Genomic DNA, 27,480 nt, shown 5'->3' with positions numbered 1-27,480 from the left:
GGGAGACAAAATGCAGCACCTGTGATTCCCTCCCTGGTCACACCCATGTCCCCAACTCTGCCTGTCTGAGGGTGAGACCAGTACCACAGATCAGCATGGCCATGGGCCATGGCTGCACATGCTCAGGGTCCTAACTTAAGGGGTAGGTCTCTGGGACTCAAGGGTAGAACTTCAGGCAGAGGCTGACACTGGTCAGGTGATGAGTAGAGGAAGAAATCTTCACTCAGGATGAAATACATGTATTATCTATATAAAATTACATGTTTATATATTTCAATTTGAAGTGCATGCATTTCCCTCTCTCTGTCCACAGTTGATTTTCGGTAGCCCTGGCAGTTGCTTCCGATAAAGCTCCCATGAGTGCTGAATTAGAGAATACAGAGTCATCACTCAAGGGGAAATACTGGGTTAGGTTCTTGCAAACCTCTGGCCACAACATTTTCATCAACCTTCTTTTATGTGTGGGTTTCTGTTGAAAGACACTTCCACAGCTCCATCCCACACAAGAGGTGTTACTTTAGCCCTTTCCATCACAACCTCACTGGAGAAGTCAATTTCCTTCTCCTTTTCTGAACGTGCTATTTTGTGGATTTTCAACACTGAATGCATGGCCAGCAGCACTGCAGCTCCTGCCTCACCCAAGCTTGTCTCACACAGGCACCTTCCCCGTAAGGCACAGCACAGCCTGTTTAGCTCAGGAATGCCAGACAGCCGTGCTCCTCTTGGGGCCACTCTAAACAGTGACATCACCACAAAAGCACAAAATGCAGAACACATGGCACTAAATAGACCGCGAAGAGGACGCTTGTTAGCATGAGAGATGAAATGAGAAGACAGAGGTGGTCTCGCCGGATCTCAGATGGAATGTGCCCATCATGCAAATCCAGCTTCCTCTGCTCTGTGCCTGCCTGTGTGTGACAATGCAAGTGCCACCAGTATCGATTTTGGGGTTACAAGGACATTTTAGCAAGCAGGTGAATTTATAAATGCAGAATCCATGATTAATGAGGAGAGATGGTGCTATCTATCTGTATTTAAACAAGAGCTGTTATTGATCCATGGGTGGCTTTGAGGAGGTACTGAACCGTCATCACTCAAGGAGCCTAGACTAAGACTTGGTTCCCTATTAGAGAGAAAATCATGAAGAAAAGAATCAGTGATGAACTCACACTATATCGATCCATGTCTTAATCTTAGGTTTTACCTTTGATGAATAATTTTATATTGTCACAGATTAGAGAGAGCCCGACTCATGTGTTGCCATCAGGGCAGCTGGTTCTGGGTACAGTTATATTTTATAATTCATATTTAGTCACAATGGTGTAGTTGCTAAGATAGAGCATGGACATTGAAAGCAGATTAACTGGATCTGAAGCCTGGCTCTGCTACTTACTGGCTGGGAGTTTCACCTGTTTGGGCCTCAGTTTTCTCATCTAAGAGGTGAGTTATTGTGAGGATTAAATGGCTGAACACGTGTGAAATACTTAGCATAGCACCTGGTGTCTGGAAGGGCTGAACGAATGTTAGGTATTACTTGTTAGCAGGGTTGCTGCGGGTCCCTCTCAGAGACATCAGTCCTCTGTGACATCTTCCCAGTTCCACGCCCCATGGGCTGTATTTCCCTCCTGGATATCAGATGGAACTGGACAATTCCTAGTCTTTGATAACCTATGGCTTCTGGGACCTTTGGTCTGCTCTACGAAAACCAATGAATGATGAGCTAGTTCAGGCTGCCTGGGGAGATATTTTGTGAAGTGGACCAGACCCAGCTGGACAAGGTGCAGATCCTAATCCACTATGGCTGACAATACGGAAGAGGATTGGGGTGCAAGTTTTGCCTCTTTGAGAGGCTGTCCAAGAAGGCCTGCCCTGGGAGGACAGCAAGAGGAGCAGCCCCTCTGGAAGGAAGATGCAGGGCAGGCTACGTGGAGATGGCGCCACCCACCTGCAGTAGGCTCTGGGCAGTGAATTGTATTGACAGGTAAGGAAAGGAGGGAGAATTTCTAAACAGGGGAATCGCAGGAGCAAAAGGGCACAGGTGTCACTGTGCAAGGTCAATTCCAGAAACACCCAAGAGTTCTGGGCTTGGAGAAATGCCATGGGGCAGGGTCCAGAGAGAGGGATAGGTACAGAGCCTACCTTCTGCACAGTCTGGCACACAGAGCGCATGCAGGTGTGTTTTGAAGGACTAACTCCATGGAGGGAAGAGGATTTGTCTCATAAGGAAAGTCAGGCTTTTAAGAAGTGGGGGTGACATGCTCTAACTCTGTTAAGGAAGGTGAGTCTGGCTGCACCAAGAGACATGGAAATGGGGATGGAAGGTGAAGTAGAAGATATAAGAGTTGAGGCAAGAGACAGGAGCACCCTGGTTGGGCGGCAGCCTTGCGGAAGACTCCCATCAGCAACAATGACAAGTGATTGCCGCTGTCCACTCAGAGTTTTCAAGTGGCTGCCCTGTGTGGGCATGACCTTGCTTGTGTCAGAAAACTCAGGGCATCTTCCACTCCCCTCTCTTTCTCACCCGCTGCATTCTGTCCATCAGCAAATCCTCTCAGTTATTCCTTCCAAGATATCCAGACTCCAACCACTCCTCCCATCCCCACTGCCACAGCCCTGTCTAAGCAGCCAGGAGTCCTTGCCTGGATTATGGCAACACAGTGGCCGCCCAGCTGGTCAACTGCATCCACTCTGCTCCTTTCCTACAGTCTATTTGAACATCAGAGGCAGAGACCTTTGTGAGATCTAAGATCATGTGACTCCTCTGTTCAAAACCTCCAAAGGCTTCCCATCTTGCTCAGAATCCAAATCCAAATACTTTAAATGATCCCTCTCCCACTGCCCATTACCTCTTCAGCATCAGGCCACTCTGTCTGCACACTCGGTCCTCTCCAGCCAAACTGGCCACTTCCATCAGGGTCTTTGCAGTGGCTGTTCCCTCTGCCTGGAATAGGCTTCTCCGGGTTTCCTGACAGCTGGCTTCCCGCCTTCTCCAGAGCTTGGCTCAAATGCCACCTTCTCACTGACCCATTCCCTGATGCTGCTACTTCAATTGAAACCACACACAAACTCTATCCCCTAATGCTGCACACCATCAAACAGAATACACACTTGATTTGCTTTTCTATTGCACTCTCCCTGCACTGTAATGGAGGGTCCCAAGAGGGCAGGGAATCTTTCTTGTTTCACTGCTATATCCCCAGCTCCTAAACAAGTCCTGGCACCTATGAAGTGCTTATTACATCTTTGCTGAATGAATCTCATGTACTCCTCCCAAGACCTTTTAAGGAGAGTGCTGTGACCTCCAGGGAGGCAGCACAGAGGACAGGATTGTAAGATGCTGCAGACGTGATGTCACCAGAAACAGTCAACCCACTGGGAGGTAGGGGTGGGGGTGAGGAGATCGGGAGGATATGTTGGAATTTCCTGTGTGCTGGGAGGAGGCGAGTGTCCTTGGACTGAGATTCAGGCTTACCCTCTCCATGCCTAATCATCCCTGCTATCTCTGCCTCCTGATAGTGGAAGGTTCTGGTTCAGCCTCCTCCCATAGTGCCATTTTGAGGAGCAGACAATGTAAAATAGAAGGGGAGTGGGCAGAGCCCAGTGCACACAGAGGTGATGCCGGGAGCACTGGACCAGGAGTCAGGAAAATGGGTTCCAGGCCTGCTGCTACTCCTCCTGGCTGTGTTACCCAGGTGAGTCACTGCCCCTTTCTGGGCCTCAGCAACAAACACACAGGAGTTACTATAATTACCCGAGAGAGGATTCTTTCACTCACAGTTAATTGGAGCTTAAAGGTGCTAAGACTCAAAACCTGTAATCGAGAAACAAAAGGTCCTTACCTCTCTGGGGTCTCCATGTAAATCCAAAGACAAGAATTTCTGTGAAGACAAAGGCAGAGGATGTGGGTTAGAGGCAGCTGGGTGACTGGGTCAACAGAGGTGTCAGGCTCTCCCTCGTGATGCCAAGCTGGCTGGGCCGAAAGGAAGTGGGCAGGACTCCAGCTCCGCTGGGCCTGAGCACAGGGTGAAGGCGTAGCAGGGAAGGGTGGGCACCCGCATGGGAAGGATGGGCCAGGGACTCTGAGCCAGAGTTGATGGAACTCTGGAGAGGATGCCCACTGGTTGTGGCTGCCCAGCCCCCAATCTCTTTCCCTTTCCTCTTCCCCTGGGAAGAACATGCAATTCTCCTTCGGAGACCTCCTTCTTTCCCCATCACTCCATGAATTCATACATCTATATGCCACCTGGTGTGCTCCATCTCTCTGAACATGAATTTTAGCTCAGGAATGGGCATACACCCATGTCAATCCAATAGAGTTTACCCCAAAACTTTTGCAGGAATTGTTTAGAAAGAGGATTTTTATAAATTACCTTGGGCAGTATGGCCATTTTCACAATATTGATTCTTCCTATTGATTCTTCCTATCCATGAGCATTGTATGTTCTTCCATTTGTTTGTGTCCTCTTTTATTATAGATTCAATGCCATCCCCATTAAGCTACTAATGACTTTTGCCACGGAATTGGAGAAAACTGCTTTGAAGTTCATATGGAACCAAAAACGACCCTGCATTGCCAAGACAATCCTAAGCCAAAAGAACAAAGCTGGAGGCATCACACTACCTGACTTCAAACTATACTACAAGGCTACAGTAGCCAAAACAGCATGGTACTGGTACCAAAACAGAGATATAGACCAATGGAACAGAACAGAGCCTTCAGAAATAATACCACACATCTACAGCCATCTCATCTTTGACAAACCTGACAAAAACAAGAAATGGGGAAACGATTCCCTATTTAATAAATGGTGCTGGGAAAATTGGCTAGCCATAAGTAGAAAGCTGAAACTGGATCCTTTCCTTACTCCTTATACGAAAATTAATTCAAGATGGATTAGAGACTTAAATGTTAGACCTAATACCATAAAAACCCTAGAAGAAAACCTAGGTAGTACCATTCAGGACATAGGCATGGGCAAGGACTTCATGTCTAAAATACCAAAAGCAACGGCAGCAAAAGCCAAAATTGACAAATGGGATCTAATTAAACTAAAGAGCTTCTGCACAGCAAAAGAAACTACCATCAGAGTGAACAGGCAACCTACAGAATGGGAGAAAATTTTTGCAATCTACTCATCTGACAAAGGGCTAATATCCAGAATCTACAAAGAACTCAAACAAATATACAAGAAAAAAACAAACAACCCCATCAAAAAGTGGGCAAAGGATATGAACAGACATTTCTCAAAAGAAGACATTCATACAGCCAACAGACACATGAAAAAATGCTCATCATCACTCGCCATCAGAGAAATGCAAATCAAAACCACAATGAGATACCATCTCACACCAGTTAGAATGGCAATCATTAAAAAATCAGGAAACAACAGGTGCTGGAGAGAATGTGGAGAAATAGGAACACTTTTACACTGTTGGTGGCACTGTAAACCAGTTCAACCATTGTGGAAAACAGTGTGGTGATTCCTCAAGGATCTAGAACTAGAAATACCATTTGACCCAGCCATCCCATTACTGGGTATATACCCAAAGTATTATAAGTCATGCTGCTATGAAGACACATGCACACGTATGTTTATTGTGGCACTAGTCACAATAGCAAAGACTTGGAATCAACCCATCCATGACAGACTGGATTAAGAAAATGTGGCACATATACACCATGGAATACTATGCAGCCATAAAAAAGGATGAGTTGGTGTCCTTTGTAGGGACATGGAAGCAGCTGGAAACCATCATTCTCAGCAAACAGTCACAAGAACAGAAAACCAAATACCGCATGTTCTCACTCATAGGTGGGAACTGAACAATGAGATCACTTCGACACAGGAAGGGGAACATCACACACTGGGTCCTATTGTGAGGAGGGGGGAGAGGGGAGGGATAGCATTAGGAGATATACCTAATGTAAATGACGAGTTAATGGGTGCAGCACACCATCATGGCACATGTATACATATGTAACAAGCCTGCACGTTGTATACATGTACCCTAGAACTTAAAGTATAATAAAAAATAAATAAATAAATAAATAAAGGAAGTAGTAACTTTTACCAGAGTAGGAATGGATGATGGACTAACATTAAAAAATAAACATATATCATACAACTACAAAAAAAATAAAATAAATGAATAAAAAATAAAAATAAATTAAAAAAGAAAGGGTTTTTAAGCAGAGAGGATGCTGTCTTTAACCTTTCCAGGAGACATATCTGCCTAAGAGTGAAGCCAACACAGATGTGCAAAGCTAAAAGATAGAGAATGGTAGATTCGCAGTAATATCCTGTGATCATCTGGATCCAGCCATGCCTGAAGCCATCAACTCCTGAGATTTCCAGTTTACAAGAGGATGCTATTGCAACACATTTCTTTTTCTGTTCAAGGCACTTGGGAGAGTCTCCTCATCTCCCATTAGAAAGCCCTGACTCATACAAGCTCACTGAGTCTCATCCTACCCCACGCTTCTCTTTGGTGTGTGTTCACCAACATTGCAGTGACTGTAATGTTGCACTGTAGTTCACAGGTCTGACCTCTGCTCAGGACATAACCAGTGCAGCTCCCTCCATTAAGGATTGTAGTCCCACTAGTCAGGAGTGTGTGTGTATGTGTGTGTGTGTGTGTGTGTTTGTATGTGTCTGTGTGTGTCTCTGTGTGTGTGTGTCTGTATGTGTGTGTGTCTATGTGTGTGTGTGTGTGTGTGTGTGTGTGTGCATGTATGTGTACAGGAGGCAGTGGGTAATCATGGAGGCGCTTCCACAAGATTTCAGAAAAACTCAAAAGGATGTCCCAGGATCTTAGGGATGGGTTTTCCCAAAGACTCAATTCTTCCCTTTTAAGCTGGGCCCTCTGATGCCACATGCAGAATTGCTGGAATATTCGCCTCCTTCCAGGCATGAGAAAACAGGTGTGCTTTAATTCCTTGAGCACTTTGGTCACTTAGAGCCTAAACCAAGACCTAAGCCCCAAGACCACACTGGACTCAATCCATGAAAACACAAGTAGAGTCCAGTGATAGAGGCTGGCCCTGAGACCCAGGAGTAGCCTCAGGTCCAAGGAGACAGTCCAGGGATCAGGCTTCTCCTGAGCTTGGAATTTATACCCTTCTCCCTCAAAGGCAATAGTTTGCAATGTCCCTGGGTGCTGTGTCATCTGGGTGTTTGTCCTGCTGGGCTTCCCTGTGATGAGAGACTGCCATGGCCATCTATCAATCCTAAAGGTCCACAAGTCCTAATATGTGAGGACAGCAGGGGCAGCAGAAGATATTCTAGACCTGCAGGTGTGGGTTGTAGATCCCACAATGTTGCTTCTGTGACTAATTTGAACTGTAACATGGGCCAATTACAAAATTCATCTGTTTTTGTTACCTCTATTAAAATGGGCACAATGATCTCAAAGCTGAATTTCTCAAGAAAGATAAGGTGGAGTCAGGGTTAAGGGCACGAACTCCCGAATTCCACTGTCTGGTCTCAAACCTGGCTCCTCCACCTTCCCTGTGAAGCATCCCTGATGACTATAATGAATGCTTCCCCTCTGTGCTGCCACCATACTCAACCTGTGAAGTATATGAATGTGTTTCTCTTTGGATACATCCTTGTGAGCAGGGACTATGTCCACTTCATGTCTGTTTCACTACCACTAACACCCACCCCTACATACTGAGCATGGATGGATGGATGGATCAATGGAGGGATGGATGGAGTTGGTCAATACATGAGGTACAGTTGAATTGGATGGATACATGAATAGATGGGTGAAAACTAGCAGATAGGTGATAACTGGATTGTTGGTTTTGGAGGAATGGGTGATGGAGTGAAGATGTAAGGTGACTGGATGATCCATGAATGGTGGATGGATTGAAAATGGACAAATACAAAGTTATGAATAGGTGGACATTAGATCAATAAAAAGATATGAGTTAATTGGATGGATTAGTGAACAGATAGATGGATAAGAAGATCATAATAGATGGATTAACAAATGGGTGGACGGATGACTATCCTACGAGGAAAACTGAGTCAGAGTCTCAGAAAATCTAGAAAACTGGACCACCACCAGGTCTAATACAGACAGTTTCTAAGTCAACCAAGATAAATTGTGACATCTTTCTGAAAATCTTTGAGCTTAATATCTCCATCCCCCAAAGAATGATGGTGTCCCCTGGGAATATATGACATTTAATTCCTTAACGATATGTGTGAAAACAAGAATGGCAAAATAATAAATTTTGGTCAGGATTGAGGATTGTTACACAATTTTTTATCATGTTGTTTTTGGACTTTTTTTTACATTTGTGGCATTTTACACTAAAAAAGGACAAATCAGATTCCCCATTCAGATACTGAGGCTCCTGAAAGGTGAGACACTGTCCCAGGTAACTGTCCCAGGGCAAGAGTACGGCTGAAATGAAGAAGTCTGGGACGAAGTTTACAGGGTTTGGGCTATGGGAACAGGCACACCTACCATTTTCAATGTTGTCTCCACGAGCTCCTCTTCTGTCTTCTGTCGCAGGCAGTGAACCATGACAGCTGAGGTGGTGGTTTGACACCCAGCAACGATAGCAATTTGCTGCAAAGATCACAGGCAACAGCAGAGTTCAAGAGCTATTTCCCTTCCCTCCACCAAAGTGGAAAGTGGCGTACTATTCCAAGCCCAAGTTGTACAAGTGGCAGGGGGCAGCAGAAGATACTGTAGACCCGTGGGTGTGGGTTCCAGATCCCACAGAGCATTGCCTCTGTTACTTATCTCAATTGTAACATGGGTCAATTATGTAATCTCTCATCTCTGCTACCTTATCTCCATTGCAATGGACATAATGATCTCAAGCTGAATGTGTCAAGAAAGGCGAGGTGGAGCTGGGGTAGAGAGCATGGAATCCTGAACTTCCTTGTCTGCTTTCAAATCCTGGCTGCTCCACTTACCAGCCATTAGGTCACAGGCAGTCCAGCTGATTTCTTTGGGCCTTGGTTTCTCCACCCATGGATGGGAATAAAGACTGCACCTACCTCATGAGTTAATACATGTGGGAGAGTGCCATGTCTCCCACACAATAAACACGTGCGGAGTTGCAGGAGGCCTAGGTAAGACGACTCACACAGAGGCACTTCAGAAGGTAGCGAATGTGCTTTAAAGGTGAGTTCTAAAGAAAAACAGGATGTCTTCCCTTGTAAGACATAGACGGGGTTTCTCAGCTGAGTGAGGCGTCTGTGGCACAGCCAGGAGTTTCCAGCTGCACATTTGTGTACTAGAGTCGCAAGCAGTAATCAAGCACGACTCTTTAGGGCACAGGTCGGCAATGTGCCCATCAAGGCCAAATAGTAAATATTTGAGGCTTTGTGGGCCACATGGTCTGTGCTGCAACTTTAGCACTGCTGTTGACATGAAACACAGCCATAGACATGAGGTAAATGAATGGGTGTCACTGTGTTCAAAGAAAACTTCCTTTATGGACACTGAAACCTGAATTTCATATAATTTTATGGTTCATGAAATATTATTCTTCTTTTGATTCCTTTCAATCATCAAAAAATTTTTAAAAACCAATCTTAATTCAAGGGCCATGCAGGCATAGATCCAGATTTGACCATGAGCGATGGTCTGTTCACCTTTGTCCTAAGTCAAGCCACAGAGCAACACCAATTAGTACACCAAGAACTCTTTCAATCTTTAATAATATGTAAAAAATGTAAAAATTTAAAAAGCCCTCCTGAGGGAGAGGCTCCCTCATGCCTGCCCTGGGGATTGGGGTCAGTCTGCCCAGCACACTCTGGTTTCCTTCTTTTCTAAGAGTCCAGGGACATCGAAACAAAGACAGGACAGTGAGCCTCTCTCCTAAGTGACCTGAAATTGGGGCGGAGAGTTGCTAATGTAAAACGCTCATTTTCACAACAGAAAAGACAGCCTGACTACTTTCTGGAACAAAAGGAGAGTCCTTAAGCTTAGGGGCAGATAAGGTGCTCATGCACACTGGAAGCAAAGTGCAGCCAGAAAGAAGGGCACAGAGGGAGAGCAGGCAGGCTCCATGGTGGGGAGCCAGGGCGAGTGTACATGCCCCAAGAGCCTGGTGCAGGATCTGGAACAGAATCAATGCCCAGAGTATTTCTCGAGTAAATAAACAGGGACCAGGAGAAGTAGAGGGCGAGAGAGAGAGAGAGACAGACAGAGAGAAAAAAGAGAGTCTACGATTCCCATCATTTTGTAATTTCAGTTTCCTATATTTTCACAAAGCCCAGCCTCATCCCAGACCTCTATTTCCTTGAAAAATTAATTCTCCCTTTATAAAGAAGTGTTTGAGACAAGGTCTTGCTTTGCTGCCCAGACTGGAGAGCCATGGTGCAAACACATCTCACTGCAGCCTAGACCTCCTGGGCTCGGCTGATCCTCCCTCTTTAGCCTCCTGTGTAGATGGGCCCAGAGGCTTGCACCACCATGCCCAGCTCAATATTTTGATATTTTGTAGAGACAGGGTCTCACTTTGTTGCCCTGGCTGGTCTTGAACTCCTGGGCTCAAGCAATCCTTCTGCCTCGGCCTCCCAAATTGCAGGGATGACAGGCATGAGCCACCACACCAGGCTAATGCTCCTTCTTGACTTAAGTTGGATCAATGGGCGACTGTTGCTTATAACCAGTGAATTCTAAAAAAATTCTCAAAAATTCTAAAAATTCTTGACATCCCCATTTTCTCTCCTATGTACCAGCCCTTTAAATTTTGACGCTATCCTCAAACAAGCTTTCAAATCTACTGAAATCCTCCATGCCACTGGCTCCAGTGGACGCTCCTTAGCCTAGGTCTGGATTCCTATTTGTCACCTCTTCCTTTGGCTTCCAACCATTCTCCAGACAATGACAAAATCCTTGCCAGGGTCCTGTGCAGTGTGATCCCTGCCAACATCCCAGCTCTCAGTACTCGCCACGCTCCCCCTGCTCTCCCTGCTCTGACCCCGTCAGCCCTGTCTCTGTCTCTCCCTCACGATTGACATGTGGCCTCCTGCCACAAGACACACGCATGTGCTGCTCCCACTCCCTGGACATTCTTTGCTCCTGACTCCCTGGTCACTTTTCCAGCAAGCCTTCTCTGGTAACCTCTTCCTACCCCAGGACTCAAAGCTCTCTTTAGATTCTGCTGTGGCAGCAAGTACCTCACCTTCACTGCTCTTGTCATAGGTGACGCTTTGTAATTATGTGATTCTGTAACGACTCATCTGTTCCCTACATTATAGCAGAAGCTTGGGGAGGTGTTAGGTGTTTGGCTAGAATGCAGAGCCACATACGGCCATATAGTGTCCGCATTTCCTCCACATGGACATCTGACTTTGAGCCAAACAGTGACCTCTGCCCACTTCTTGTTCTTGCCTTCATTTATTCACCTAGTTTTGTTGTGTGAACAAATGAAACAATGAGTGAATTCTCCAAGAACCAACCCTGGTTATCAGGCGCTCAGTGTGGAACCGCTCCAGGCCGACAGCCCACAAGTGGGTCCACAGAACTCAGACCCTGAGAGATATAAGACATCATCTCAGCCCACTGCCCCCTGCCTACTGCCCAACATGGCACCAGGCCCTGGCACATAGGAGGAGTGTGGTCACAGACAGGGCACTGTACTGGCTGCTAGGGCCAGGAGCTGGAGTCCCAGCTCTGCTTTGATCACCTGCTGCCCTTGGCAAACCCCTTCCAAGCCCTGTGTCAGTTTACCCGGTTGTGAAACTGGGACGTTGATCAAGGTGTCTCCTCGCCCTTCCTGCTCAGCCATTGATGCCTCAGTGATTCTAGGAGAACATTAGCTAGAACCCACCACAAGAGAGACCCCTGAGGCTTCAGGAGCACAGAGCCAAGGGGGTGGGGGCGTCCAACGGGAGACCTACCTCAGCCAAGGGCTTGACATTGTCTTTCTTCACCAGAACAGCAGTGAGGGCCACGCCACTCTCAGAAATGGCCCGGTGGAAGAGGTTCTTTGCCAATGGAGACAAAACCTGAGAGCAGAGTGGAGGGGAGGAGAGTTCATGCTCAGGAGTGGGGTCAGTGACTCGCTCGCTCTTCCATGCTACATCTATCCCACCTCTGCCCTGACCCATTCCCCTGAAACCCTGGGGCTCAGTGGACACAATGGCTCCTCACCTGGCCCTGCCTGCTTGCCAGGCTCTCCGCCCACCTGGCCACCCAAGGGAACCTCAGCGGGATTGGGATAGAGCACAGGGCAGGGACATAATGGGAGGTGTGTGACAGCCGAGCCTAACCAACAAATTTATTGGAAAGGCAACTTAGCATCTCCTAGCCACAACTTCCGAATCCGCATCTCCATTACTCAGAGTTTATCCTAAAAAGTGATCCTGGCGGCACACGAAGATTTCTAAGAATGCCTCTGCTGTTTATAATGATACACACTGGAAATACCTCACAGTTCCAATATTATACAATTGGGCTAATAAATGGTTTTTCATTTTTATCATGGAATACGGTACAACTGTAAAAGATACTATTAAGGGACAGCACTTAATATTTAGTAAAATAGTTGCATTGTATTATAATATTCAGGAAAGTACTTTTGTAAATAAAAAAGACAAAGATAGATAATAGATGATAGGTAGGTTCATTGATAGGTAGATGGATGGATAGATGAATAGACAGATAAATAAAAAGTCAAGGAAACAAGACTAGAAAAATCCATGTCAAACAGAGCACAGTGACTATCCCTGGGTTATGGGATTGTAGATCGTTTTTTGTCTTTCTTGGGCTTATCTGTATTTTTCCTTTTTCTTTACTTTAAAAAGTATAAAAATTTTTCCTCTGTGTATTCAAGTACAAAGCCAACACAGCATTGAAGACTCCAGCAGTGGGCTGACCCTCTGCCCACATCGAGGCAGGCGGAAGGCTTCCTACGGCTCCCGGTACTTCTCATCTGGTTTTTCACCCCAGCTCCCCCAGTTTCTCCTGCACCCAATCCCCCACTCCAGCAGGACCCCTCACACCCACAGGTTGCGTCTATGACCCACAACCCCTGCCCCATCCCTCCCTATCCCCGGCTCCATCCCTCCTTCCTCTGTCCGCCTCCCCTAGCCCACCCGGCCCCACAGTCGCAGAGACTGTTGCCTACTTCTTGGGCATGGACCAGCCATCAGACCACCCCAGAGGAATCCCCAGCCTGCTCAGTGTCCATGTCCCCTCCACACCTAGTTCTGTTTTAACTAAACAATGACCTCTGTCCACCTCTTGTCTTTGCCTGCCCTCACTCATAATTTAAGCCTATCCCTACTTCCCAAGAGAAGGGAAGTGAGTTCTTATGTGAAAATGAGTGGGAAGGAGAGAGAGAAAGAGAGAGCTGAACCAAGCTAGAAGAGGAGAATGCCACCATTGTAGGCTGCAACTAGAGATTCATATGGCCCCAGGACACTAAGCTGAGCTCTGAGCTTCCTGGGGGTCAAGGAGAGCTTGGTCTTTAGCTTTCCACCCTCTGATGCTAGGCAGTGAGAAGGGTCAGTTCCAAATTCAGGTATTGTAATCAGAGGTATCCATAGCTGGATTGACAGGTATCCAAGAGGTCTCATCAGCATCACATCAAGCAGGGGGTTGGGCCTGGTGCCAGGAGCACTCACAAGAACAGAGACACTTTCTCCTCCTGCTGACTCTCCAAAGATGGTCACAGAGCCTGGGTTCCCTCCAAATCTGGCAATGTTGTCCTGGACCCAGTGCAGGGCAGCCAGCTGGTCCAGGTGACCCCAGTTCCCTCGGCTGTGTTCATCCCCTGTGCTGTGAGGAAGAGAACAGATTGAGGGTGGGGAGCAGAGATGTCATGGCAGGACCTTCAGGACTAGAGATGGGGCTGGGGCTCTCAGGCAGTCTTTAAGAATAAGACTGGGCTTCAGCATCTCTGAGACCCTGCCTTTATTCCTACAGTATCGTGGTGATGTATGGTTCTACATTCACCCTACTGGCAACTATTTACTGAGCATCTATTTTATGTCTGACAGTATCCTATGAGCTAGAGCACATCCGAGAGCAAAACAGGCAAAACCTGTGATGACACAGAGCTCCCACTACAGATCACAAGCAGATAAACAGCTGTATAGAGAGAATATAATGATGTCAGGTAGTCAAAGTGCATTAAGGTAAATACAATGAAGGAAGGAAAAAAACAGGGATGGGACAGCGGGTGCCATTTCAGATTGCAATCAGGGTAGGCCTTTTAGAGGCAGTGGCATTTGAGGTTTTGGAGGCAAAGACCTTCAGAAAACAAGCACAAAGAGCACATAAGCCTTGTAAATCTCCGAAGAAAGGAATTCCAGGCAGAAGAAAAAACAAGTGCAAAGGCCCTGGGGCCCAGTAAAAGAAAGTGTGAGTCAGGAGGTGCAGCTAGAGAGAGCCCTAGGGCCCTGGTAAGAACTTCGGCTGTCATCGTAAGGAACATGGGAACCCCTGCAGGGTTTTGTGCAGAGGCATTGCATGATTCAATACACATGTTAAGTGATCACTCTCAGTACTGTGCGACTCAGCCTCAGGATAAAAGTGGCAGGGATTTGAAAGTAAGCGTTAGGATCATAATCAAGGTGAGAGACAGAGAGCTTTGACCGGGTAAGGAGCCAGAGACAGGGTGCGAAGTAGTGGATTCTGAGTGGATTCTGAAGATGGAGCCAAGAGGGTTGTGAGAAAAGAGAGAGTCCAGGCTGCCCTGAGGCCTTCTCCTGAGCCCCTGGGAGGATGGGACAGCAGCAGCTGAGTGGAGGCGCGATGGGAGGAGCAGGGGTTTCTGTTGGGGAGGGGCAGTGGGAGTCAAGGATTCAGCTTGTCCTTGGGAAGAGTGGGGTGCCCTTTAGACAGCCAGGGGTGGGGAGAAGGCAGTGAGTGATGCCTGCGGGATTCAAAGGTGAAGTGGGCTGGAAACAGGGGCTCTGGGCTGCTCCCCGGGATCACTGGGAATTAGTAGGGAGGGAGAGGGAGACAAGAGAGGCCTGTGGACAGGGAGGAGGAGGGACCAGGAAAGGGACTGGGAAGGAAGCATGTCGCAGAGGCTGAGCGGCCATTGGCTGCTGCTGGGAGGTCCTGTGAGGTTGGGTGGAGAGCAGAGGCAGGTCATTGGTGACTGCGATGAGACCAGCCAAGTGGCATGTTCAGGAAGAAACTTGACTGACATGGATGGAGGAGACACACGGAGGAGAGGAAGTGGAGAGAGATCATGAAGCAGCTTTATTATAATGGGGAGCAGAGACACAGGCTGTGGCTGAAAGGGATGAAGATGATACAGCCAAGACTGACCTGGGATTCCTTGGTCATGGGTAGACCAGAACCCATCCTCCATCTCCCTAGGCAAATATTCTCATCAGTGAGTGGAATCCCTCCCACAGCCCTCCCAACACTCGCTTAGGGTTGGGGTGCTGGTTTGGACACACTTAGAAAAGGTTCATAGTAGTTTGTACCTTGAAGGAGATCTGACTCCCGTCCCCATGGAGACCTGATGGGGAAGACTTCATCCTTGCTTCCCGCACTTGCCAGATTTCAAGCGGAGCATGGGGTGAGAGGACGCCAACACTCCTCCAGGAAGGGGTCAGATGCTCCCACGCCCCATCTTTTGCAGCCCCATTCCTTCACCCACAACATGCTCTGAGCTCCCTCTGTGACTCTGCCCCTTCCCTCCTTTCCATGAGAAGTCAGATGTGTCAACCTTCAAGAGCTGGGCTGCCTGCTAAGTGTCATGACAGAGAAATGCAATGTGCTGGAGAAACATAGGTGAAGAAGAGATGAGTCTTTCAGTGGAGGTAACAGGGGCTGGGTCTTGCAGGATGAAGAGGAGTTCTTTAGGTAGAGTAAGCATTCCAGGCAGAGGAACAGCACATGGAAAAGCTCAGAGGCAAGTGGATGAGTGTGGCTGGGGAGTGAGAGGGTAGGTAGTGTACTATTATGAAGGGGTTTGGATGTCTTACTATGGAACCTAGCTAAGGTCCCCTGAGGGCGGACATGACCAGAGCTGGGTCCTAGCAGCCTCACATTGGGGTCAAAGTGCAGTGAGGAGAGTCTAATTTCTTACCTGAAGAATCCCCAGATGCCCAGGCGGTATTGAATGGTCACCACCACCACGTTTTCATGGGCAGCGAGGACCTGCCCATCATAGGTTGATGCCGCACCCACCATCAGCCCCCCTCCGTGGATCCACACCATCACCTGGGCAGGGAGGAAGCAACATACCAGTTACAGGACGCAGAGCCAGGGAGCACTCAGAAGGCATCTTGTTTGGTGACCTACCTGTTGGTCACAACTGAAGGAGGATGTTATCGAAAGTTCACCAGCGCCCAGCAAGGTTGCAAAAGGCAGTCTCTCTCCTCCAAAAGTCTCCCAACCGGGGCCCAAGCCACCACCCCACTGCACATACCCTGGCTGCCGCTTCCTTTATACCCAGCCTCCAGTGCCTCCTCCTCCCAAGGCTCTTCATGCTGAGAACATCATCATGGGTATAGCAAAGGCTAAGGATGTCGTGTTCTCCCTCTCACTCCCATCACCCTCAAGCCTGGACTGTTCATGCAGCTCAGCATACCCTTGAAGAGCCCTTGTATCTCAGCTTCATCTCAGTTTACTCTCTCATGGTGAAGTAAACTTCTCTGTGCATGAATGATTGTCTCGGGAAGCACACATGCCTGTGATGGTGTCGCTTCCTTAAATGTCTCCTCTATGCCTCTGCATCCCCAAATCCTATCCATCCCTCAGAGTCCAGCCTAAAATCCACCCACTTCAGGATGCCTTCAATCAATGGACTAACACTGTCTGAGAACTTACTATGTGCCAGGGACTCTGCTAATACCCGAGGATGAGAGTGGATACAATTCCTCATGCATGGTTCTTGCATTTTAAAATTCCACATAGTGGGGAAGAAGTGAGAGGGGCTAAAGTAGTAATATTGTAATAATATTATTAATAAAATAAAAAAGAACTCACAACATAAACTATGTCCCAAGTGCTGTTCTAAGCACAGTAAATTAAACTATCCACTGGGTAGGTACTAATTCTGTCCCATTCTCCAGGTGGGAAAATGAAGGCACTTAACCTGCCCAAGGTCCTACAAATCAAAATGGTAGCTGCAGGACTTTAACCACAGGCAGTCTGGCTCCAGAGTCCACATGTTGAGCTTCGCGGCATACTGCAGGTGCCGGCCCCAGTGCAGTGGGGCCACTGTTAGGGTAGGGGTACGAGCCTGCCTCTGCCTACTTAGCCAGGGACTGAGACCAAGCTTAGTGGTCACCCTTGACTGATCATATCTGATGATTTCCCATTTTGAGGAAAGAGAGGCTTAGAGAAGTTAAGAAACTTCCAAGTCTCTCAGCAGAGGCAGAATCAGGATTTAAACCTAGACTATGTAGTTCTAGAACCTGTGGCCATTCCTGGAGGTTCTCCTGCCTCCAGGTTCCCAGAACCCCTGTTTCTCCCACACATCTAATCCCTGCCTGCCTCCTGGGGAGGGACTCAGTGTGCATTCATCTTTGTGTGAAGGCTGAGCCCGCGGGCTGGCCTGCAATAACATGCTGAAGAGAGGATATGTCTCTACAGCCCAGATGGCAAGATATGTGAAGGCAGGGGCTGCATGGAGTGGGTTCATGTTCCTCCTTTTGCTGAAACCCCAGGTCCGACTGTGTATATGGGGCACTGAGTACACAATAGAAGAAAGAAAGAAAGAAGGAAGGAAGGAAAGAAAGAAAGAAAGAAAGAAAGAAAGAAAGAAAGAAAGAAAGAAAGAAAGAAAGAAAGAAAAAGAAAGAGTAAACCTTTTTCCCACTTCCTCTGTCTTACAAAGCACATGTAGAGACAACTTCTAGTCCCACATTTGCAAACCTGCTCCCCCACTCCTGGGCACCATGCCACGGTGCCCCTGGGAGACTGGCTGGACGCAACACCCCTTGTTTTTACACCCTGGAGTGGCCTTCTTTGCCAGAAGATCCTACCCACCCTGCAACCCGCAGCTGGCAGCCTGCCCCACCTCCTGCCCTTCATTTATTTGGGAAATGCTGACTCATTGGGTCATCAGCCTTTGCCAAGACAATTAGGGAGGGAAAATAGGTACAGAAAAATCCCAGATATTTGGCCAAAGGCAAAAGGAAGTGCTTCTGGGTTTGTCCCACGTTTTTCCCTTAAAGCCCGTACCCGGACAGTGAAAGTTACCCCAGATGAATGTTGGTGTGCTGGAGAAAGGCCACATACAAGCTTAATGCCCTACTCCATGTCAAAAGCACTGGTTTGAAGATCAGAAGACTTGAACCAAAACTACCCTACTGGGTGACCTCCCCTTCCCTCGGGGCCTCAGTTTCTCTATCTGAAAAGAAAGAGTTGGGGTGTTGGTTTTTCTCTAAGTTCCTTCCACCGCTAACATTATTAGAAATCATGTCTTACCCACTCTGGGTATCAGATTGTTCATCTAGTAACTAAAAGTAATCATTCTCATCCTTCTATTAGCATAAGGGAACTTGGAACAATTAAGATGTTCATTAAAGATGCACAGCAAACTCCCCCAGAGTCCCTGTGTCATGAGGGGAAACTGAGGTGTGGAAAGCCTGTGTTTCCTGTGGAGGCCCTGAGGTCCTGGCCTTGAGGTGCAACTCCCTCCTCAAGCTGCCTTCATCTGCTTCCCATCTACACTAGAAGATCCCGGGTACTAGAACTGACACGCCTTGACCAGGGGATCCCAGGGCTTACCGGCAGCCTGTTTTTCTTGGTCAAGTCAGCAGGAGTGTAAATATTGAGGTAAAGACAGTCTTCGGAAACCTTGAGAGGAATGTTCTCCTTTCGGTTTGTAAATAGCTCTGAGAGTACCTGCCCTGCCATGGCATCTTGGGAGCACCTGGGGAAGGGGAAGCAAGAACTCCTGAAGTTCAACCACATCTAAGCCAGGTGTCATCTAAGGCAGCACCTTGGACTGGGAGGTTTAAGCCTGAAAATGGACTTGATATTTACAGACTCACGATGTTGTAGTGGGTAGGAGGCTATCAGGGGCTTCAGGTGGGGGCGCTGGGACTCACTAAGGTCTCCTAAGACCAAGCAGAGTGAAAAGGGCTTCACACCTCTTCCCTTCCCGGAGCCTTTGGGACTCCCAGCATCAAGGAGGGGAGACAACAAATACACTGATCCTCCCTGGGAGGTGACATTTCCCTGATAGCTCAGGGGGGAAATCTTTGTGGGACAACATCAGGAGAACTGTGCTCTAATTTTGTCTCTCCCACGCATTTACAGGGTGACTTTGGGTGAATTCCTTTCACATTCTGGGTCCCAATCTGCCGGGTCTAAGTGAGGGGAGTGATTTCTACATGGGTCTTGGAGCCCTGACATGCCAAGATTCTATCATCTGCCTCTCCCAGGAAAGTGCTGTTGGTGGCCCTGATGAAAGATCTCAAGGATACAACATAGGTGAACATTGGTAATAGTTATTGAGTCCTCCCAGTGTTCCAGGCACTGTTTTAAGTACCCTTTGTATATTAACTCATTTAAGCCTCAGATCAGTTCCATTACATAAGTTCTATTATCTCCATTTTACAAATGAGAAAACCGAAGCCGAGAGAGGTTAGAGAACCTGACCAATGTCATATAGCCAGGAAGATTCATGCCATGTGGTTCTTATACACAAGTATATTATAAGCCACAGTCCCAGATCTCAAAGTATCAGAAGGCAGGCGTCACCGCCCCCACTAGATACATGAGGAAACTGAGGCACTCAGGCTCTGGGATGACACAGCTGTCAAGTGACAGAATCAGAGCCAGCAAAGATGACTTCCTGATTTCCATCCTGGGAGATTTTCCTACAGAACACCAAGTACAAGCGGCATAACAATAATAATAATAATCAAAAGACATTCCAATGTGAAGAAAGGGAAAAAGAATTCAACTTGACTGGTCTTCATATAAATGCAAACTAAAGAGGAAAATACTATTGCTGTTATTGTTATTATTATTTTGCCTATCCAATAGTCAAAACATTTTTAATAACCCCAAGCATTGCCAAGAATCTGCCAAATGGAGATTTTCATACATCAGTGGGAGGAGTGTAGTTGGAATATTTTGGGAGGGAAATCAAACAAGAGATATATACTCTTTCACTCAGAAATGTCATTTCTGAGAAATTATCCTAAACCATGAGTGTGCATAAAGGTTTCACATTCGTGATGTTATATTATTAAAAACATCATATGTAACTTAATAACACCAAATAAAAGCTTGGGGAAATTAATTATGGTTCAATACCCAATGTAATGCAGCTGTTAACATCAGGCTGTGCTATTTCATGGGATGGAATGATGCTCATGACATACATTTTAAAGGAAGAAAGTACAGCAACAGGCAAAAAACTAGAATACAAGCATAATATTAGATCATAATACTTTATCATCTAAAATACTGATAGTTGTTCTCTCTGGGTGGTGGGTTATTGTATGTGATTTTAATATTCTTACTTCTCCTTCTCTGAATTTCCTAAATTTTCCATAATAAGTATATATTACTTTTGCAGTCACAAAATAAAAACAGTAAATATTATTTTTTTAAAAAGGAAAGAAAAGAAGGCAGTCAGAGGTGGACTGCTGGAAAGCCTCCCAATACCTAGCTACTGAGATGAGTGGGGTCCGCTCTGATGCCTGTAGGGTCCTTGGTACCCTGGGGAGTGTCGGTGAGGCCAATTAGAACCTTTGGGCTTTTCTTCCCAGCTTGGCNAAAAAAAAAAAAAAAAAAGCAAAGTAAAGAAGGTAGCCAGAGATGGACTGCTGGAAAACCTCCGAATGCCTGGCTGCCGAGATGAGTGGGGTCTGCTCTGATGCCTGTAGGGTCCTTGGTACCCTGGGGAGTGTCGGTGAGGCCAATTAGAAACTTTGGGCTTTTCTTCCCAGCTTGGCCAGGGTGAATGGACACACCTGTCATCGTTCTCCTCGGGAATACGGAACTGGACACACTTGAGAGTTGAGCACTTGCCGAGCGGACACCTCAGTACACTTGCCACCTACACACTTCCTGGCCCACCCCTCTACCCAACTATGTCAAAATTCAAGACAGAGGAATTCATGAGATCCTTCTTTCTGATCTCCCTCACCTGCTTAACTGCTTCTTTGTTTCCAAGGCACTTACCCCATTCTAACATATCACATAATTCATGGAGTAATTTGCATGTTGTTCTTACCTGTCTCCTCCTGCTAGAATGCACACTCCATGAACCTAGGGATCTTGGCTTTGTGCACTAATGGATCCCAAGAACCCAGAAACATGTCTGGCACACAGTAGGTAGTCAATAAATATGTGTTAAATAATGGACTCCAGAATGCTGTGAGAGTTCTGGAATGTTCTTAAGGGTCTACAATGATCTTAAGGATTCCAGAGCAAAGGATCAGCCCATGGGGAACTGCCTTGACTCCTTCCTGCATCACTTTGAGGCAAACATCCCCCACAGACACATGCCACAGCCACCCCTGGCTTACATAGGAGGGTAAGAGGTGGCATTCTTCACGAAGCTCCATGGCTCTGCAGGCTGCGGTGGAGTAAACCTCAGGGGTCCAAGAGGGGGCTTGGCAAAAGGGATTCCCAGGAAAACAGCCACAGGCTGTGCAAATCCTTCTAAGCTGACGAACTTCCCCAGCACTTTGCCTTGCACGGTGTCCACCACAGGTGGTGAGGACGGGTGCCCTGCTGGACATGGAGAAGAAATCAAAATGCATCAGAAGCAAAAGGCTGGACCTGGATTCCAGGTGGGGTTTGCCGCTTTCTAAGTGAGTAATCTTAAATAAGTCACCTAAACCCTCTAGGTCTCAGTTTCTCTTGATGTACCATAGGGATGAGGATCAACGTCCTTCCTAACTCATCGAGCTGGTTTAAGGAGCAAATTAGAATTGGAGGCATAAAACTTCTAGCCAAAATAAACGCAAGAAGGAAACCTACTAGGAAAGAACAAGACATTTAGCTTCCCCCTTAGAAGCCTCTGGAAACATTTATCCATTACAATCTTGGCACTGAGCCGCATGCTGGATGAGAGGATGAACAAGGGGTGCCCCATATTCTCAGAAGCACTGACCCTTGTAGGGAAGGGTCACATATACACCTGAGCCTACAGCTAGGAAGGAAGTGGCTGTGTCCTGGGAGAGGTACCCATAAGGCAGTCTAGGAATTAGAAGAGGGAGCAAGGCCTTCTGATTGCGGGCATTATGGAGGAGCTGGGACTTGCGCTAGGGGAGGATTGAATCAGGGGAGATGAGAAGCAGGGGGTGGTACACAGCAGAGAGAAGGGAATGTGCTGAGGCTCAGAGCAGCAGAATACAGAGCCTGTCTGGGAGAGGGGGCTGGCCCACGTGCACCAGGTGGAGTCTGCGGGGAATGGAAAATATTCCTGGAATGACAGAGCACATGTCAGGGAGGGACTAGAATGCCAGGCTAAGCACTTGAGTTTTCTTTAGTGGATAAATAAGCAGCAGGAACCATTCCAGATAAAGGATGTGGTCAGGTCGAGGAAGATTCTTCTGGTGGCCCTGGGCAGGTCTGCTCCGTTCTTGCAGCACAGACGGTGCTTCCTCACTGAGCTGAAATTCATTTCCCGCAGCCTCTGCATCAGTCCTGGTTCTACCTGTCATGGGATTGTACTGGCCTGATCTGACCTGCAGCCTGTGGCCTTTCAGACACTTGATCTTGCTGCCTACCCCTCAGGTCCTATCTGGCTCCAGTGACCTCAGTTGATCTAAGCTTCCCTCCTAGGAAGTCATTTCCAGCCTCTTGTCCTCCCAGCTGCTCTGCTTTGGATACAGACAAGACGTCAACACCTCCCTCAAAGCGTGGGGCTAGAACAGAACAGAACAATTCGGATTTGGTCTTAAAGGGGAATATCCAATCACAATGGAAACCCCTTATGCAAAGCCCAGTTACACAACAGCCTCCATGCTCATCTTTTCAATAGCCAACCCTGTAATGTCAATATTTAGCTTCTTTTCTTTTGGTGTTGTTGCTAATTACAAATAATACTGAGATGAACATCCTTGGAAGAATGTTTAGCGACATAGCAATGGGTGGTGGCATTACAGGTAGCCTGTTTTTTTGGTGATTTCCATGTTTTCTGCACTGTATGGGACTTCTGGTCTTCACCTGAAATCTTCCCACCCCATCTAAATTATTTTAAATTTTTAAATAAAAAAAGAAAAAATACGAAGAAATATGATGATGTCTAGAAGGTATTTTGAAAGACTTGGAGACCAGGCACAGTGGCTCACCTGTAATCGCAGCAGTTTGGGAGGCCAAGGCAGGCAGATCACTTGAGGTCAGGAGTTCAAGACCAGCCTGGCCAGCATAGTGAAAACCTCTCTCTACTGAAAATATAAAAATTAGCTGGGCATGCGTGTGCCTGTAATCCTGGCTCCTCAGGAGGCTGAAGCAGGAGAATCACTTGAACCCAGGAGTCAGAGGTTGCAGTTAGCTGAGACTGCACAACTGCAATTCCAGTCTGGGTGAAAGAGTGAGAAGGAAGGAAGGAAGGAAGGAAGGAAGGAAGGAAGGAAGGAAGGAAGGAAGGAAGGAAGGAAAGAGAGAGATACAAGGAAGGAAGGAAGCAAGGAAGAAAGCAAGGAACTAAGGAAGGAAGGAAGGAAGGAAGGAAAGAAAGAAAGAAAGAAAGAAAGAAAGAAAGAAAGAAAGAAAGAAAGAAAGAAGAAAGAAAGAAAGAGAAAGAAAGAGAGGGAAGGAGGGACAGAAGGAAGGAAGGAAGGAACAAATGAACTAAGGAAGGAAGGAACTAAGGAAGGAAGGAACTAAGGAAGGAAGGAAGGAAAGAAAGTGGGAGCGAGGGAGGGAGGGAAAGAAAAGAAAAGAAAAAAGAAAAGAAAAGAAAAAAGAAAAGAAAAGAAAAAGACTCAGTCCCTGACCAGAGGTGGGGGAAATGGAAGGGAAAGAAGACCAGAGATGGCTTGTGATGTTGGATCCCTGTTTACACAGGCTCAGTGGAGATGTCAGTGAGATATCATGGCAAGATGATGCCACAGGACAAGCGCACTTCAAGGCTGGAAGGAAGCTTTGTGGGGGAGCAGGGTAGAATCTTCTCCTAGACAGGAGAAGATGCCAGTGTGAGAGGGAAGGGAAAAAAACAAAGATCAAACACAGGGACCACTACAGCCAGGACAGAAGGTCCATCAGTGTAGGGAGGAGAGAACATTCCGGTGTCCTGGAAGCCCAGGGAGGAAGAGATCGAGGAACCAGCTAAGAGTGCTGAGGGCTTCAGGGAGGTAGAGGAAGGAAGGTCAAGGCAGAGAAGAAACCACTGGGCTGGTCTTTCTCAGCTCAGGGATTCACTTCAACAGGATGAGGAGGATGGCAGCCAGAATGCCAAGGGTGAAAAAGTGGGTGAATGGGGGGAAGCAGAAACAAGTATAAGAACAAGAGCAGTTGCCACTGATGTTATATGAAACATGAACATGGTGGGCACCTACTATGTGTCAGGCATGCATTCCACTTAGAAGCCTTGCTAGGTAGGCATCAACATGCCCATTTTACAGACGAGGAACTGAGGAAGTGGAGGCAGCCTGTATTGTCTTCCTAAGGAAGGAAATGGATGGCATTGCCAGGAGTAACCAGAGGTAAAGGAACATTCAGTTCCAAGTAGGGTTCCTCTCTTCCTCTGCCCTTCCCCACAGTTCCAGAGCTCTCACAGTGTCGGGCTGCCAGAAGGAAGACAGGATGCAGACGGGGCCTGGGCTGTCAGGATTCAGGACCCAGAGACAGACCCAGGCACGATTTTCGGGTTGACCTTGGGTAAGTACATTTCCCTGTGTGAGTCTCAGATTCTCCGTCTATAAAATGGTACAGGGGCCTTTCCAGGCCCCTCGCTGCACCCCTCTATGTACCAGGTGTTTTGCTTTCTGTATTCTGATGCTCTGGCATCTGAGGCCTTGTTGACCTTGGAGAAACTGTCCCTCCCAGAGTCCAGCCAACCCAGATCCCACACCCCAACCGCCTCTTTGATCTGGTGGCCATGCCCTGGCCACTACCCACCTGCCCTAATCAGCCAGGGCTAGGTGCCAGACAGCTAGGAACAGTCCCTGTGCCCCAGAGCCTCCTGAATTATCCCAACTCGCCAGTCCTCAGCCTGTCTGCTCTGCCTTGCCTCTTCTTTCCAGTGGAAGCGACAGTAAAAGCCCCTTGTCCTGAGATCCGCCCTGTCCCCTCCCCATGCTCTGCTGCTTCCCCTTGTGCCCCCCACACTGGTGTCCTCCTCCTTTTGAGATCATGAGTAAGAAACTGTCTTTTTAATGGCAAGAGGTCCTGATATAGTGGCCTGACCACAGCTCAAATTTTCTATTCATACACTACATTTGTAAACAAAGCCTTTATTTATCCAACCCTTTTTCGAGCTTTCTACATACTAGGCGCTGCCAAGAGTGCTTTAAAAACAACGACTCATTTCCTCCTCACCAAAGCCCAGTGAGGTGGGTAGCACTGCCACCTCTATTTCAGAGAGGGGGTAACCCAAGTATGGAAAGGCTCAGTCCCTTGCCTAAGGACACACAGCTGTGAAGCGCCCAGTGGGAACTCAAATCCAGGCACTCTGGCTCCAGAGTCGATACTCGTAATATTCTGCTGAGCCGCTCTCCGTGATCCAGCCATAACGGCACTAATTAAGGGACAGTAAACTGAGCTGCCTAAATTTCTCGTGTGTGAGGCCTGAGGTAGGCCAGCTGCCGGCCTGCATGGGGGCTAGCAGTGCAGGGCGGTCTCAGGATGTTCACCCTCCCTGCATCTCCGCTCGGACCGGGCTAGCCAGGCTCAGCTGCTCCAAGTCCAAGTCCAAGTACGGAGGGCGAGCACAGCCGCGGAGCCGGACCTGTTGTGTGTTTGCCTTTCTGTGCATCTGCGTCAACCTCGGCCCAGAACAAGGATTTCAAAAAGTGCCCCGCATATTTGATTTCAGAAGGACTCACCCCAAGCCGTGAAAGCAACAAGAGTGGCCAGGACAAGAGCACGGAGCCACATCGTGGAAGGGTGACAGTTCCCGGAGCCTGCGAGGTCTCCCTGCAGCTCAGAGGGACTGCGCTGTCCAGCCCTGGAGCCCAGCCCTGCCCCGAGTTACCACCCTGCGCTGCCAATTGCCTAATCCTCTAACTGGGAGAAAGCAGAAAAGCCCTCCCTTTCCCCAGATTTCCCTGGGCTTCTGGTGGGAACTCAAGCCACACCCACCCACAGTTTACCTTCTTTCATCAAACCACTCTGGACTATACTCTCAGATTACAGAGAGCTGTAAGCTCGCCCAACAACTTGTTACATAAGGGTTTCTCCCTTGCAGGACTCTAACCTCAGTGCACTGTGAGGGCCCACAAAGGCCCGCACCAGCAGGCAGATGCTTTCAGGCAAAGGGGAGCCTTAATCTGAGGTCCTCAGAAAAAAATTGGAAAATGTTAGAGCCACTGACACCTCACAGCTCAGCTGGGTAAGTTAGGACATATCTCAGCTCCCAGAGCTTGTGCTTCATAGCGTTGCAGGCTCTCAAGCTTGGAAGCGGTCTTAAATTTCATCTAGTCCCCTTCTAAGGCCTGAATTAGCTTCACAATATCCTGCCAACTGGCGCAGCCCCTGTCACACACCATCAGTGTCAGAGAACTCACTACTTTCCAAAGCATGAATTTTTGGACAGAATGAACTTTGTCCACCCATAGTCCCTGGCTCTAATCATCCATCCATCCATGTACCCATCCACTCTGTGAATATTTACCAAAATAGTTGGCGCCTGGCCACATATAATGAATACAAAGGCTATTTCAAGACATGGTTCAGCTTCTCACGGAGCTCACCATTGGTAGACAAGACAGATGCGTGGAGAAGCAGCAGGGGTGATATCAAGGCAATGTGAAATGACCAAATTAAGGGGATACAGAGTGCTCTGAGCACACCTGGAAAACTGTCATTTACAAGCTGCTGGGGACACAAGGACGTCGTTCAAAGCCTCTTTCATGGGATCATTAGATGTCCAACAATAGGGAATTCACTAAACACACTCTGGTACAGCTGGCTAAGGAGATATGACGTATTCACTCAAAATAGTGATGTGCACAGCTATTTGTTAACAGTGAAGACAGGATACGTTGTGAAGGAGAAAATAACAGGTTATAAATTGTTGTGTGGTGTAGACAGTTCCTCAAAAAGTTCAACATAGAGTTTCCATATGACCCAGCAATTCCCCTCCTAGGTGTGTAACCAAGAGAACTGAAAACATGTCCATACAAAAACTTGTACACAAAGAGCAGTGTCATTCATCCTAGTCAAAAAATGGGCAGAACCCATATGTCCATGACCTGATGAATATGTAAATAAAGTGTGGTCAATGCTTGCAGAGACATATCATACAGTCATAAGAAGAACATGCTACAATGTGGGTGAAGCTAGAAAACATCATGGTAAAGGAAAGTAGCCAGCCACAAAAGGTCACATGTTGTATGATGCTTTTTATATGTAATTTCCAGAATAGTTAAATCCATGGAGACAGAGTGGTTGACA

General features: G+C 47.4%; 1 protein-coding gene across 1 annotated transcript in view; it reads right to left on the bottom strand.

The window, feature by feature from the left end:
* LOC108522821 (liver carboxylesterase 1-like) overlaps window positions 1-26,244 on the bottom strand; it is a 33,686-nt gene extending 7,442 nt beyond the window's left edge. The window contains exons 1-8 of the mRNA XM_017863261.1: window positions 25,911-26,244; window positions 21,441-21,645; window positions 18,682-18,826; window positions 16,031-16,164; window positions 13,605-13,758; window positions 11,877-11,984; window positions 8,479-8,583; window positions 3,840-3,878 (exon numbers count right to left, since the gene is read on the bottom strand). Of these exons, the coding sequence (XP_017718750.1) occupies window positions 3,840-3,878; window positions 8,479-8,583; window positions 11,877-11,984; window positions 13,605-13,758; window positions 16,031-16,164; window positions 18,682-18,826; window positions 21,441-21,645; window positions 25,911-25,962 (942 nt within the window). The 5' untranslated portion in view covers window positions 25,963-26,244. The remainder of the gene's footprint in view (window positions 1-3,839; window positions 3,879-8,478; window positions 8,584-11,876; window positions 11,985-13,604; window positions 13,759-16,030; window positions 16,165-18,681; window positions 18,827-21,440; window positions 21,646-25,910) is intronic.
* Between the last annotated feature and the right edge of the window lie 1,236 nt (window positions 26,245-27,480).

This window comes from Rhinopithecus bieti, unplaced genomic scaffold (genome assembly GCF_001698545.2).
Source record: "Rhinopithecus bieti isolate Rb0 unplaced genomic scaffold, ASM169854v2 scaffold_70053, whole genome shotgun sequence".
Lineage (NCBI taxonomy): Eukaryota > Metazoa > Chordata > Mammalia > Primates > Cercopithecidae > Rhinopithecus > Rhinopithecus bieti.
Note: the sequence above shows the minus strand (reverse complement) of the source record. Positions and strands in the feature narration are given on the sequence as shown.